Consider the following 15,332-nt stretch of genomic DNA (forward strand, 5'->3'; position numbering starts at 1 on the left):
ATTTTAAATATATAAATTTTATTATAATTAAAATATGTAATCAATAAATATTTTTAAATATATTGTTTATTTATGATTAATAATTTGTATTGTGATATACTATTATTTTTAATTATTGATAAAAAAAACCCATAGATTTTACTTTCAAAGATGGGTGCATATTCCTACTAGCAGACTATTATTGATGTAGCAAAAGACTGAAAAAACCCATAGAGTTTTGATAACAGAAAATTATACGTAGTTTATTAAAACGAAGGGAGAAATTTGTGAGCCTCAGCCAATTAGCCAAAGACATTATTAGTTGGTGCATATTCCCCACTAGCAAACCATTATTGATGCAGTCATGCAGCAAAAGACTGACAAAACTCAAGGGTATGACAATTCCAAAAACACAACAAAAGATACATTTGGAATCATTCCCATTCAATTTCTGAATTCTAACCGTAAGCATAAACCAGAATAGAATAAGAATGGGATTGTACAAGACCAGAGATAAGAATGCAGGGTTTGAATGTTTGATTATCCTTGTCAGCAAGGTCTCTAGCACTTTCCAACTTGTACAGTTAGTGGGCCTATAAAGTAAACGATCTTTCTGAAAACTCATTGTGCACAAGGACCCCATTTCCCATGAGTTAGATCATATCGGCCAAGGTCCCCTGACACTGGAGATATTTTTCATGCCTAGCCAAATTCAGCAAGTAGAAATGCGCCACCACATTGATTTGGGAACAAAAATTGTAAATATGAAAGAAACATTAATTTTGTTTTGCTTGAAGAATCTTTTGCATTTGCAAAACCTTTTGAACCAGACACTAGCGAGGCTAATTAGCAGGTTGGTGTAATAAAGCATATCATTTGATCGTTTCCTGCCACTATGTTCTACATCTAATTGTTAGATCACTGAGCATTCGCCAATTCTTAAATTCAAGCAAGGTCACAACAGAATAGCCACGTGATATAAAAAGAAATCGGACTTTCAAAGTATATGGTTAAATTTTTATATGTTCTGATTTGGACAGTTTTAAATGTTTGATGCTAAAGGTATTAGAATAATTGGAATTTGCATAACTGTTTCAAAACTAAAAAGGGTGGCTGTCATTGGCAATTGACAATGTCTAACCTTCAGAACATAAGAAAAATCATTGCAAAGTTGCATAACCATTTAAAAGGTTAAACCCTTAATAAAAGTAAAAAGGGAATAATGTGTCTCTCATTGAACACACATTACACAAACACGTGATCGTGCAACTTATTTAAACATAGAAAAAAAGTCATACATAGTCTGAATTGGGTCAACATAGAGATAAAGAAGGGAAATTCCATGACATTTTTAGACTGAAGTCAAGGAAGGAACATTTATACTCCTACCAAATTATCCGTTCAGTCGAAAATGTCACAAAATAGAAAACAAACAAAACAAGCCAATTAACCAACCTAAACAACAAGGTAACTGAGAAATACAAATTAAACAACTAAACCAAGATAAATAAATTAAACCTAACCCTGCCATTGTCATTGCCATTGCAAATTCAGTTATTCACCGAACAAGTCACTCAGCAGTTATTACCACTCACTGGTAACTACCTTTCTAGCCTCTTGCGGCTCCCCCTTTGAGGATCCAGGTGAAAAGCACGTGCGTGATGTTGTAAGTGGGGAAAAAGTCAAAGGCTCCTTCCTCGGAGAATCCAAAGAGCGAACAAGAAGGTGCTTCATTGCGAGAATCAAGTCAAGGGTGGGTTTGTTTGGAGGGCTAGAAGTGGAAGATCTGAACTTCATGTGGCGCTTCAGTGCTTCATCGGTGCTAACATCAACATCAACATCAACATCATCATCTTTCAATTTCAAACCCTCTTCCTTCACTGCCTCAGCACACAAACCACAAATCCAACGACCCTGATACCTCTCCCTAACGCCGTCAATGTAACGCGGCGTGCACTCCTCCGTTAACCCACAGCAATAGCACTTAACGGACCACACCGCCTCCGTCTCCGTCACCGCCGTCGCTGCCATCACCCTGATACTAGTCAATTTTCAAAAAAACACAACCAACGTTAGGAGTAACGAAATGTTTGCAAGGAAAGCATAGTAATACTGGTAATAACTAAGGATGCAACGCAACAATAATTAGTAATTACGGTGTTAAGAGTGTTTAAAATTTGAAAAAGGGAAATCATTAAAAATTTAAAATTACCGTGTTGCTGGATATTTAGGCAATGCAATCAAAAGGGGAGCAGAATGGAAAACAATAAATTACAATGATGATATGTAAATTTGAGTGAGGAATTATCTCTCCTTCTCCCACTCAATCTCGCCGCCCAAAAGCACAACAACACCGAATAACGTATGGTGCATATCGCAGAGCCTTAATTGGCTCCACTGAGATTCTAGGAATCCAATTTAGTGAAAGAAAAAATAGAGAGTGTACTGGTTTTGCTCTTTCATATAGATCTGTGTTTGCCTTCGGAACAAAGAGCGTTTTGATAGATTGAATATTGATAGGTGTCTATCTATCTGTACTCGCGGCGCATCTTTGTTCTTAGCATTTATGTTTACTTATTAGTAATTTTTTAGTGATTTCAAAAATAGCATGAAACATGTACATCAACTTGTGTGGGTGTTTTAGGTGTTGTTTTGGCATGTGTACTAATGTGTTAAATATTTATTTTAAATTTAATTACTCATTTAGTTCTTATAGTTTTCATTGTAGTTTACTTTTTAAATTTTAATAGGTATCTACCATTAAAATTGTTTAACACCCACGTCTTCCTTTCCCGGAACTCCCTCGCCTTCTGCAACGGCAAGGACTGCGGCTCCTCTCCCTCTGTCACCATTAATGTAGTCATGACCCTCGACACCAATTACCTCTACTACACCATGCTTCACCATAGCATATTATTGTTGTCAGGATCGCACCGACTACCGGTGTGTTTTCGCACCGCACCTTGACTCTTCATATCAACACCATAAAGTTTGGTTAGGTTGTTAACCATCACCAGGTCAGAGTCCAAATATATCACGCGTTTCACGTCTTCTAGGATGGTATCAGCTAGGTATATTGTGACGTAATTCAGGGGCTGGTCCAAGGCTTGTTGAATGGACTTGGATATCTTGTCGCAGACCCTCTTAGAGTCAAACCGATAAATCTTCATCTTGAAAGGGAAGGTGGATTTGATGCTCGAGAAGAGTTCGGGAGTGTCGTCATGGGCGGAGAGGAAGTGGAAGGCCAGGTTCTCGGGACACGTCGAATGTTGAAGCATGGAGAAGACCACAGCCATTCTAATTGGTGTCGAAGGTCATGACTACGTTAATGGGAACGACTTATAACAATAATTTAATGTGTTAAATAATTTTAACGATAGAACCTGTTGAGAATTAAAAAGTACATGGACTAAAAAAAATACTTATTAATTATAAGAACTATAATGGATAAGTTTGGATAAGTTTATAAAAAACAGTAATTAAATATATATTTTTTTAAAAAAACTTACATTTTATAATTTTATGTGACTCAAATAAAATTATAATCTAATAAAAAAAACATATTTAAGACAAAAATAATATTTTTAAAATTTAACCCAGATTGTGGAACGAGTGTTTCCCAATCATTGCCAATCTCGTGGCAGTGCCACGGTAAGATCCGAATTCCAAGACGTAATTTTCTTACAGTGCTACTTGCTCACTCTAAGGATCCTTTGGAAGGAGTGAAAATAAAAAAAAAATTAAGAGACAATAAGACAGGTATAACAATGTTTTTCATGTTTGATTGAAGAAAAAATGGAAGGATAATTTGAAGTAAATTAATTTTAAAAAACAATTTTTTTTAAGAAAAATCTTTCTACTTTTTCTCTTCTCTAATTAACTTTAAAACAAAAATAGAAGGATAAGTAGCTCTGCACCGGCGATCGTGCAGAGCGTGGTAAAATAATGGGACGTCACGTGGGGTTATTTGATTGGAGAGCGAGGAGATTATGGTCATTGCCAGCTGTCACGACAACCACCTTTCTCCAATTCTCCGTTACATTGAAAACGTGCAATTGACGATAAACTCTTCTCAAATTCGTGGTTTATTCTAAGTTGAATGTTATTCAACTACTCAATCAAATCCATTTTTTATTTATTTGTTGAAATATCATTTGAATTACTTATTATTTCATTGTAATTTTAATCAATTAAATTGATCACGATTTTGAAATTTAATGTTTAATTCGATTTTAAAATACGGTTATAAACATTTTAAACAGTGGCAATTTATAAAGGTATGTAAAGAATATGTACGATTGTCAAACTTCTTTTCTTAAAAACGTGCCCATATAACTAAATATTAAATAGTTATAATAAATTTTTCATTAATAATAAATTAAAATTAAAATCTTTCTGATTGTCTTGTATTGATCAAATTCAAATATTTCTTAATTTGGTTATGGGCATGTTTATTTAAAATTAAAAAATAATTCTGAAAAAAAAATAATTTTTTAAAATATTTTCTTGAGAAGTATATAAGATTTGTTTTTAAAAAAATAAAAAATACTTTTTTAAATAAAAATTATTTAACCAACATATCAGAAAATTAAGAAATTCTTATTTTATTAAAAATATTTTTTAAATAATAAGTTTAAACAAACATTAATAATATATTCAACAAAAAAAAATCTGATATAATTTTTCGTGAATTATATTTTAAATTCTTAAAGAAGCAAGTATAATAACTAGTAATGCTAAACTTTATTCACTAAATTAGAACTTGATTAATGTTTTCCCTTAAATAAATTATAAAATAATATATGCACTGATAAAAAAAATTAAAAAATATCACGTATAATTACTTTAATGATTTTTTTATAAAAGTTACTTAAAATAATGTTACTTAAAATTCATATTTAATTTCTGATTGATTACTAGTATATATTTTTCATATATATATATATAATGTATTTTGAATTATTAATTAAATATAATTAATAGTATGTGGCAATTAGTCTTGGTGGATGTCCACGTCTACGTATGCGGTGATAGTCTGATAGACTCGCAAAAGAGTAATGGATGAGGGATGGTAAACTATTTTTTTATGGTTCAGGCGATGGTGAAGTATTCGGAAAGTGGACCACCGGTGAAGCAAGTGATTTTACCTATAATGGGAGGTAAGGTTACCAGTTGGTTATTATTTCTGTAACTAAAGTTTACGAGACAGTGAGACCAAATGTAATTTAAATCGAATGACTTTTATTGATGGGTTTCCCCTCTTTTTTTTTTTTATTAACCATTAATTTCATTATTATGATTGTCTAATAACGTTATTTTAATGATTATTAAAGCTTCATAAAAAGAGTGAGCAGGCTCTGGGAGTGTTATCAGAGTTAACGGTGGTTTGACCAGAAAGATACACGGTCTCCTAATCTCGAGAACGAATACAAAGAGACTTGGCTTAAGGGTCTTTTATGATCAATCACCAACTAAAGTACATAGTTCCCCAAAGGTTTAAGGATCTATTATGCATCCAAATAATACACAATCCTTTAGTTTTTAAGTGCTCAAGAACGAACACGACAAGGCCTAAGGGTCTTATATGGTAGACTGTCGACTGGGATGCCACATCGTCCACCGGAGCAGTACAATAATAAATTTCTTATAAAAAAGTACTTGCTACCCGATAAACTTGTAATCATTTTCCATTATAATATAATTAATCTTTTTATTTTATTCAATTTCCAAATAAAAATATTATTAATCGAAATATAAAGAATCAATCATGACCCAATGGATAAATAAGAAATATAGAAACAAAAATAATAATTGGACTAGAGAATACCATTGCATTACAAAGCTGCAATTGAAGACCACCTAATTGACACCAATGGATAAAATCTCCCGGTGCTTTGATATCTACAGTAACAACAAAGAATGTGCTAACTATTAGTGAGAGTATAAACTGCAGCGGTTAAGAAGTTGCAGCCTTCCAAGTAAAAAATTTGTTAATCCATGAGTATACCATGAAGTTACAAAGGTCCTACCTTTAAAACATGTTATTACAGGTGATTTTTTTGTTCCCCACTAGTGGTCCAGTTTCAGAATCCTTCACCATAGCCTTTTTTTTTTTATCCTGTATCATAGATGACGAGTGGGGTCAGACTAAGGTGAAGACCTTTTTAAAGGTCCACTAGTGGACCATTTGGCTTTATTTGTAACAAAACCTGCTATTAATTAAAAAAAAAAAGGAAATAACAATACAGGTATTATACATATGTAAGCTGAATTTTTTATTTTTTTTTCAGATCTACTCCATGGCCTCCACACCTTCGTCGTCCCCCATGTTCTCCACCACCATTGCCCCTTCCCCAACCTTACTAGCTAGGGTTGAAACCCCAGACGAAAACTTCTTCTCTAACGCAACGACGGAGGCTTCTTCTCCGATGACAAGGACGACGACTTCTTCTCTGACTCGACGACCTGTCGGAGAACTGCATTAGTTACCAGAAAGCCCACAAAAGCGATGTTCTATAGGTGGAGACATCATTGGAGGACGCGACGACGCTTCCGTTCTCCGGGACAACGGGGTTCTGACGCACAAGAGTGGATCTTTCGAGGAAGTGTATCAAGACCTCACCTTTTGGGAACTGAACTCCATCTTCTTCTCTGTCTCCGCCTGTGACGACGTCGACGAGGAGGTCACCGACACAGTGACACAGAGTGGTTCTTCATCCTCTCCTCACCGGCGGTCCACGTCATCCACGGCCGTCAACAATGCTCATTTCTTCTTTGATTCTTCATTTTTTTTTGTTGTTGTCTTATTTCTCTCTTGATCTTATAAAAGAAGATGAAAGGGGTTGTGCCGAGAGTTTTAATTTTTATTTTTTTTTGCATTTTTTTGTATGCATTAATTTTTTATTGTTCAAGATTTGGCTAAACAAATGACCTTGAACTGGACTGTAGAACTTTAACTCTTCATTTACTATCCATGAATTGCATGCATCAGGCAAAGTTAAGAAGAGAACGGTGATGGTAGATTGGTAGGTAGGGAGGGAGGAATTGAAGAAAGGAAGAAAAAAAAAAAGTTTTATAGAAAAAACCAAGTGGTCCACTGGTATTATACATCCAGCTTACGTATGTATAATACATGTATTATTGTTTTATGTTATTTAATTTACAACAGGTAGCATTAGGTTAAATGAAGTAGTCCACCAGTGGATCATTAAAAAGGTCTTCATCTTACCCTTCTAGCTAGCAAACATTAAAAGGAAATAGTGAATAGCCTATTCTAGTCACATAGGATAGGAGATAGTTATCATTTAGAATATAAATGATTTAGTGATTTGCTCGATTGGCAATTTTTTCTATTTAAGTCAGTACAATAACACTTCAATTCATTGAACCTGTTCTTCTGTGTGTAAACCAGTTAGAGGGCAATTTCATGCGATGCACTTGAGTACAATCATGTGCGTTTAAACTTGTTGGAAAACCATGAAGGCGGCGAACATTCACATGTACAGAGGGTTGAAGTAATATAAAACCAGCTGAATTGGCATTGCTAATGATGAGAACAAAATTCCATGTCTATGAAGAACTGACGAAGATTTAGATAAGTATTAAGAACACTACCTTCAGCACCATCTAATCGCACATGCATTGTTAATTTGTAAGTAACACGTTTTTTGTGCTGAGTGCACGATTCATATTAGTCAACTAGGATATAGATTAAATATTTGATTTCAAAACGCTTACATAGAGATTGAACCTTGTCGATACACTTGCTTATATGTCCTTCGACAGATTTGCTGTGCGTTTTACTTTTTACGTTTTATAATTATAATTCCACCATTTGTATTTTTTATCCTTGAGAATCGAATTTAATATTAAAATTTATAATAATTTATACACTTTTTTTAACTAAAATTAGAGCGCTTGACCTTCCACTAATTGTGTGAATGCTGTAGAAATGAATTAAAATTTAACAGAAAAAATAAGAAAGAAAAACATATTTTATTGTTTGATTAAAAAAATGAAGCACGCACACATACGGGAAAATATTTCAGTGGAGAGTATACGATACAGAGAGAGATTGAAGAAAAAAAAATATTCTTATTAATTTGCTTACTTGTTGCTATAAATTATTATTTTTAAATTGAACTTACAGGGAAAAATTACATTTTCTCCCTTTTCATTTACATAATAAAAGAAAAATAATTTGGTTCGCATTTTTGTGTTTAAATTTTCTTTCATTTCTCTTATTTTGTTTTGTGCTAATTGTATTTTTGGTTCATTAGGTATTAAAATTGTGATATTTTAATTCCTTAATCTTACCTTTCAATTACACCTATTAAGTCTCCAAGGTTCAAGCGACACAAATGTGCAATTTTAGTTTATCATGTTTTAATTTATCAATTGAATCCCCTCAAATATTATTTGTTACAATTATGTCAAAGATGTCACAAATGTACAATTTTAGTTTATCATATTTCAACTTGTCAATTGAGCCCCTTAAAATCTATTGGCAATCACATTACCTAATGTGATACTTACATGTTAATATTAATATCATATCATGCTAACATATTTGACATGCTTATGTATTAACATGCATTATAGTCCATCGTATTTAATAATTGTACTGTTCTAAATCATCACATTTCACATTTGTGGCCAAATTAACTTTTCAACTTAAATTTTGGTATTTTTATTTTGTTTAATTTATAATTTTGATCCTTTCATTTAAAAATATAAACATTTATGCTCTTATTTAGAAAAAATATAATTTTAGTTCAATCCTTGGTTTTATTCACTTTTTTTTTGGTTCAATTAAACCTTATATCTAACATATTAATTAAAAATATTAACAAGAAATTATTTAATTGACAAAAATGTAAAAAAATAAAAAAATATAGATAAAATTAAGAGTTGAACTAAAATTGATAGCTTTCTAAATTAAGAAGACTAATATTTATATATTGAAATAGGAGACCAAAATATAAATTTAACAAAAAAAAAAGAATCAAAATTATATTTAAACTTAACTTTTAATTATAATTGGAGTGATTTTTGGGGTGAAGAGCTTTAGTTACTTGCTATTGAAGGTTTTTTCGAGGTTATTTATAGAAATTAAATAGATAAAAAACTAGTGAGGTAAAACTTTATAAAAAGTAAATATATAATATGAGTCAACTTTAAACACTAAATATTAGGTTAAATACATTTGATTTATACTTTTTAAGACCTATTTATCCTTTAAATAGTAGGTTAAATATCACTTTATTTTTATTTTATTTTGATGTATTAAGTTTAAATTATTGTTTTTATATTTTCCAAATATTTTGTTTTTAGGACTTTTAGCTGGGTTTTTTAAAGCAAAGCTTACATCAAACCATAATTTGGTTGGACTAAAATATTTCACATTTAATTTAAACTCAAAATTTAAATTTAAAGTTGAAGGCATATATTTTATTGGACGAGTTGGGGTTCCAAACCTACTTGAACCATCTTGCCTCCTCTACTAAAAACATTACTTTCTCCTATTATAATTGTCGTTCTACGTTATTTTATATTATTTTCTTTATTTTTTAATTTTTTTTTTATTTTTTCAAGAATTTTTATTCTTATTTATATGTTATTTATAAAATCCAAGAATACATTAATTATTATTTTATCAATTAAATCCTCGCATGTTTTATAATCATTAATTAATTTATTCATGTATTTTATTATTGAGTGGAAAGAGAAAGGGATAAAACATGATAACTATTTTATTAAAATAAAAAATTTATTGTATTTCTTGATTTCTATATACTAACTTCAAAAGACAAATAAAAAATAATGGATATAATACCTGCTAAGAAAAAATAATAATTAAATAAATGAGAATAATAATTTTAACACAAAACTAATCTTATTATCGCTAATTTATTTTTTTTGTTTTTTAATATATGCAATTAATATAATAAGAGATGAAAAAAATAATATTATATTAAAAAATTAAGATAATAATAATTTTAGGATAATTTATTTTTCTTGCACAATGGTATTCGGATGGGATGGTGGGAATAGTATTTATGAAGGAAATTCATAGAATTTTGTAAAATTGAGAGAGAGAAAAGGGCTATTAAGTGGAGTAAAAAGAGAGGGGAGGTAACTTTCTTCCCAAATCCCAAACAGGCAGATCTAATTAATTGATTAAAATAACCGTGAAGACTGAACAGTATACACACAGTAATTAGTGTGATTTTGTAGAGAGGTCAAATCAAGGTTGGGTGTCTTGTTTCGTATTTTTGTGGTGCTGGTATTGGCTAAGAGGCTTTCAAGCAGAATCCATAGAGAAAATAAGAAAATAAATCAAAAAACAAAACAAAATGTAAGAGAGAGAAAAGAAAAGAAGAAGGAAGCCCCAACCCGATAATCATACTCGTACTTGAGATGATATTGGATAATCTCAACCTCAATTTTCCTCAATAAACAATCACCTTCACTTTTTTTCTCTCCTCTTCATTTCTGAACTCATCCCCATGGATCCCTTTGATTTGATACGCGAAGGTATATATATGCTCTTCCATTTCTTTCAGATCTTTTTCTTCTTACGCTTCTCATTAATTTATAATTTTTTTTCATCTCTTTCTTTCTGCAAATTGCAGCTTTGGAATTACTGTTACTTGTTATTGTTATTATGTGCTTTTTTGGGTCTGTTTTCTGAGGCGTTGAATTGCGCAAGATCTCTTTTTGAAGTTCGCGGCTTCCGTATTGCAAGGTTGCGTTCTTCGTGCGCTCGAGCTTTGACTCGTTCGTTGTTATTTCTGTTTTGGTTAATGTTAGTTTAATATTCGGGTTTGAATTTTCTAGGTTTTGATTTTTTTTTAACCTGTGTTATTGAGGGTTTCTAGGTAGTTACTGGTCGGGAATTCTCTGTATTGTTTAATTTCTCTTTGAAGTTGTTTTGTGACATTTTCTGTTATTTAGTACGAAATATTTAGGGTTTTAATCCTTTTTTACTTTAGTTCTGAATTTGGTCAGTGTTCACAGGAGCTTATTCGGGTGTATGCAAATTTTGCTGTAATTTCCTTAATTTGCGTTGGTTCCTTTTTTGTTCAGTTTACCATTATCGGATTCACTTCCAAGTTAAAGTGACGAAAATGGCAAGCTATATTTCATTGCCGTGATATTGAAAAATAGTAGTAACTTAAGTTCTATATTGGGTTATTTATTTGGCACTTTTATGTAATATGAGATATTACTGAAATCATCATTTATCTACTGCATGATGTATGGGAATTTGTGGTGATTTATTTATTTATTTTTTTAAATTTTCCCCTTGTTCTTTTTGTAGCAGTTTGGTTAATCAATGAACATGATCAAATTGAACCATTTTCAGGGTTTGGTTGAGGCTGACTGGACATGTGCTGTTACTACTTTTAAAGTCTGTTTATGCTGTAGTAGTTATTTTGTCTATATTTTAGTTAATAATGAACTTAACCAAGAAAGGACCCCTAACGGATGCAAAGCTATTAAGCCCAAACAAGGCAACTACTCTGAATCCAAATGCAGCAGAGTTTGTTCCTTTTGCCCTCAGATCATCATCATTATCTGGAACTACCAGCTTGGTAGATGCAACAGCAAGGCTTACTGCTGCTGGAACTCTTGGGAAAGCAGTTTTAGATAGATCAGAATCATCCATTTCAAATAATTCTGATGATGAGGTGCACCGATACTGGCGATGTCAGCTCCCGGATGATATTACCCCTGATTTCAAGGTCTTGGGAGAAGATGAGTCTCGAGTTCTTGATGATATTTCTTTAGCAGGTTTATCTATACATGATGACAATGAAGCCTCCAGGTTTCCTTCTTCTAAAGGAAGTAAATATATAATAAATGAGCAGGAGGAAATATCTCAACAGCATGCTAATGGCAATAGCTTGGCAGATAAATTAGGGTTTTCCAATTCAAGCTACAGGGAGGACCCATCTTCTGGAAGCTTTTTGAATGCTCTGGCAAAGCCTTGGGAGAGGCCAATTGGGAGTGCTGACCAGCGTATTAACAGTGGTCAAGAGGGCCTTACTTATGATGACAACTCTAGACATGGATACTTAAATGATATTTTGGCCGAAAATGCAATTGTGGATGATACTGATCTGAATCCTTTGGAGTTTTTAGCCTCCCTGTTCCCTGGTTTTGCAGCAGAAAGCCTTGCAGAAGCTTACTTTGCTAATAGATGTGATTTACATCTGACCACTGAGATGCTCAATCAGTTAGAGGTAGGTTGATTTTCATATAATAACTGAACTGTGGTCAAATTATGGTTCCTTATAAGCTCCTTCTCATGTATTTGACTGTGAAAATGTATGTGTTGTCTGTTATATTTATGCACAATATCTATCTCCTGCTTGTTGCAGTGCAGTATGCTCTAGAGCATTTGAATAAACTTCTCTACAAACACTTATAGGAGAAGAAAATTAAATGAATTGAAGTAAAATGAATCAAACTTGTCCCATGAGTGTTGAAATCAACTCATGCACCTCAATTGTTTTAGAAGTTCCCCTCATGTGACTTTTCCATAAGTTGATTTTAATTTATGGTAAAAGCTTAACTCATTTTACCTCCTGGATTCATTTTTTCTTCTTCTCTTATATGTATGTTTGTCCAAATTTGCTCTTACTACAATACTAAGTCTGATAGGATGGATGCTAAGTATTTAGAGCAATACCTGTGCCTTGTTTTGGCAGGGAAGATCCGGCTCTCTAAAAAGTTGTGTGGTGATTCAAGTGCAACCTACCTAGCTTCCAGTTTCTAATCGCTGTTACCTGGTACTGGGGGGTGGGGGTTGTTAGAGATAATCTTATATTTCAATTTTTATCTACACTCTTTTTGAGTTTAATTTTGTGACATGTGATAACAGTCCTCTGCTGCATGTTATCCAGGGCCATTGGCATTTATTAACATTTTGTTTTATATATATATATATGATCAATTAGTACAATTTGTTCTCCATTCCGTGAATACCATAGTCATCTCTTATGATTATTTCCTATTTCTATGGAATATTTTTTTAATCTAGGAACTTTATGTTGATAATCTCTCTTTCCTCCCCTCCAAATTTGTAGCTTCAAGTTGATGGTGGTTTCAATCAGAATCTGAATTCAAAGACTTTGTCTGCTCCCAATCTCAGTGCAATGGACTACCCTGCACTTACTTCACCAGATGGCCAGACTGCTTCAGTAGAATATGTGGTTGATAATGTGCAACAAAGTGGCAATCCTTACCGATCATATGACAGTGATGTGCTGCTTTTCAAATCTGTCTCTTCAGTTTCATCTAGGGGTGGTGCTATTGACTTTGCTTCAGCTGTTAGGAAGTTGGCTTCTCGGGATTCTGGTGGTATTTGGAAGTATGATAAAAATGGCTCTGGTGATGCTGCTATCGGCTCAAGTAGGAATTCGAATGTTCTGGCTAGTGGTTACAATGGTGGACAGGGGAGAGCACACTTTGGTGATCGGTTACAGAACCGTGGTTCAGCTCGGGCATTTCCTGTTTGGCTTGAAACTGGTGATGCAGTTGGTAAATACTTATGTTTATATGCTTCAATTGTGGGATGTATTCTCTGTCCATAATTTTGTTCTAACAATTTTGCATGGCAGCAAATATGTATTCAGAGTTGCGGGAAGAGGCTCGTGATCATGCATGCTTACGTAATGCATATTTTGAGCAGGTGGGTCTTCAATTCATGCTTTGATGAAGTTACTGGGAATCAGCATATGAAATAATGGTTACTTTGGCTTCACACCTCTTGCTTGGATCTATTGACACATTTCCTTGACTTTCTCAGCTCATATTAGTTTGTGTGTGTGCTTAACTTTGGATATTCAAGTTGTCACTGTAGATTCAATAAGAACTGTTGGGCTGATACTAGTTCAAGAATAAACAACAAAGTCTCTTATCGAGTCATTTGTTCTTGAATCTATTTGACTTTTTGTTTTAAGTTTAATTTCTTTTTCATTTGAAAACAGGCACAGCAAGCCTATCTTATTGGTAATAAAGCCCTAGCAAAGGAACTAAGTGCTAAAGGGCAACTGCACAACATGCATATGAAGGTTGCTCATGGAAAAGCTCAAGAATCCATTTACCTCCAGAGGTTTGTTGTTCCCCAATGCTTTGATTCCTGCTCTCCATGTAAGTTTGGAATAAAAAAAGTTTATATGGCATCATGATGTTATCATATTTTGCTGGCCCCCACAACCTGTGTATATTTATTGACATGAAAGAATTCCTTTTGTTTGGTGAGCTGGTTCTACCCCTTTTGATTGTAAACATATTTTTGCTTGTTTCCTCCTTAAATATTTTTTATGCCAATTACTTGTCATTGAGAAGGACAATGATTGTCTCTCGCCTATTCAAGAGGTGTGAACAATTCGAACCCTTCAAATAGAATTTTGTGATGCCAATTTGTTATCCGTTTGCTTCTAAAGAAAACTGTATGAAGCTTGAGTTTATTTTAACTCCATGGAGAACATATACTGCACTAAGTTGCTGCAGCTCTTCCTTTTTCTTCGTCACCTGCACAGGCTGCCTTACAGTTTATTTCTGAAATGGTTACCAAGTCCCATGCTCCCATGCCATATAACTATGAACCAGAATGTTTATTTACGTTGATTGTTGGGTTCTGCCTCAGTCATTGCAAGTGTTGATTTTTTCAGAAATCCAGTTGCTCCAGAGTTGCAGGGCGATGGAAGAGGAAATGAGAGGATAATAGACCTACACGGGTTGCACGCAAGTGAAGCCATTCATGTGCTGAAACATGAGTTGAGTGTGCTGAAAAGCACTGCCATAGCTGCCGAGCAGCGTCTGCAGGTTTATATTCTTGTGGGCACAGGTCATCATACCAGGGGTTCTCGCACTCCTGCAAGACTTCCAATAGCTGTACAGCGTTTTCTTCTTGAAGAGGGCATTGACTTCACGGAAACTCAGCCAGGCCTACTTCGTGTTGTGATATATTGAACTTGCCAAGGATGTGTTTTTTGACACAGTATAAAGTCCACCAACACTGGGATATTTTACTCATCGATGTATCTGTATATGCCCGAAGAACAGGAAAAGAAAAGAAGAAAAAATCAGTTAGGGGAGAAGGAAAGATAAGGTTTTGTAGCAGAATTGTATCATTAAGGTTTAGGGGCGGCATCAGATTTACATTTAGTAAGCAGGATTTCTCATCTGCCCATGTTATGGGATCATTTTCCTTCTGTTAATTTTGTACCCTAATTTTCATTTTTTTGATTCAGATGTAATTGATAGAACTCAATTACGCCATAGAACAATTGATTTTGCAAATTAGATTCAATGTCAAACAATTTATATCTCACAACAAA

General features: G+C 33.3%; 3 protein-coding genes across 9 annotated transcripts; 1 reads left to right on the plus strand and 2 right to left on the minus strand.

Moving 5' to 3' along the window:
- Positions 1–1,142: 1,142 nt before the first annotated feature.
- Positions 1,143–2,544, minus strand: LOC100813662 (uncharacterized). 2 transcript variants are annotated; one of them, XM_014777280.3, is made up of 2 exons: positions 2,192–2,544; positions 1,143–2,014 (listed from the first exon to the last, which is right to left on the minus strand). In XM_014777280.3, the coding sequence occupies exon 2, from the start codon at positions 2,008–2,010 to the stop codon at positions 1,564–1,566; it is 447 nt and encodes a 148-aa protein (XP_014632766.1). In that variant the 5' UTR covers positions 2,011–2,014; positions 2,192–2,544; the 3' UTR covers positions 1,143–1,563. The 2 variants fall into 2 exon arrangements, with proteins under 2 accessions (XP_014632766.1, XP_014632765.1); XM_014777279.3 differs by having other exon boundaries at positions 1,143–2,020.
- Positions 2,545–2,879: 335 nt separating this feature from the next.
- LOC102670114 (probable galacturonosyltransferase-like 4) lies at positions 2,880–3,275 on the minus strand. The gene has a single exon (XM_006582416.1). The coding sequence runs from the start codon at positions 3,273–3,275 to the stop codon at positions 2,880–2,882; it is 396 nt and encodes a 131-aa protein (XP_006582479.1).
- A 6,800-nt stretch (positions 3,276–10,075) lies between these two features.
- Positions 10,076–15,332, plus strand: LOC100814198 (polyadenylate-binding protein-interacting protein 7). Of its 6 annotated transcripts, none has more exons than XM_006581250.4 (7): positions 10,076–10,515; positions 10,614–10,726; positions 11,348–12,227; positions 13,074–13,527; positions 13,608–13,678; positions 13,977–14,101; positions 14,664–15,332. In XM_006581250.4, exons 3-7 carry the CDS (start codon positions 11,439–11,441, stop codon positions 14,962–14,964), a joined length of 1,740 nt encoding a protein of 579 aa, XP_006581313.1. In that variant the 5' UTR covers positions 10,076–10,515; positions 10,614–10,726; positions 11,348–11,438; the 3' UTR covers positions 14,965–15,332. The 6 variants fall into 6 exon arrangements, with proteins under 6 accessions (XP_006581313.1, XP_040872217.1, XP_040872216.1 ...); XM_041016283.1 differs by having other exon boundaries at positions 13,074–13,515; XM_041016282.1 differs by having other exon boundaries at positions 10,614–12,227.

This window comes from Glycine max, chromosome 6 (genome assembly GCF_000004515.6).
Source record: "Glycine max cultivar Williams 82 chromosome 6, Glycine_max_v4.0, whole genome shotgun sequence".
Lineage (NCBI taxonomy): Eukaryota > Viridiplantae > Streptophyta > Magnoliopsida > Fabales > Fabaceae > Glycine > Glycine max.

Bases quoted from the DNA above. Each gene is read 5' to 3' on its own strand.
- LOC100813662 (XM_014777280.3), bottom strand. From the start codon at position 2,010: ATGGCAGCGACGGCGGTGACGGAGACGGAGGCGGTGTGGTCCGTTAAG.
- LOC102670114 (XM_006582416.1), bottom strand. From the start codon at position 3,275: ATGGCTGTGGTCTTCTCCATGCTTCAACATTCGACGTGTCCCGAGAAC.
- LOC100814198 (XM_041016282.1), top strand. From the start codon at position 11,439: ATGAACTTAACCAAGAAAGGACCCCTAACGGATGCAAAGCTATTAAGC. The intron at 13,528-13,607 runs GTAAATACTTAT...TTTGCATGGCAG, and splicing joins TGAAACTGGTGATGCAGTTG to CAAATATGTATTCAGAGTTG. The intron at 13,679-13,976 runs GTGGGTCTTCAA...ATTTGAAAACAG, and splicing joins GTAATGCATATTTTGAGCAG to GCACAGCAAGCCTATCTTAT.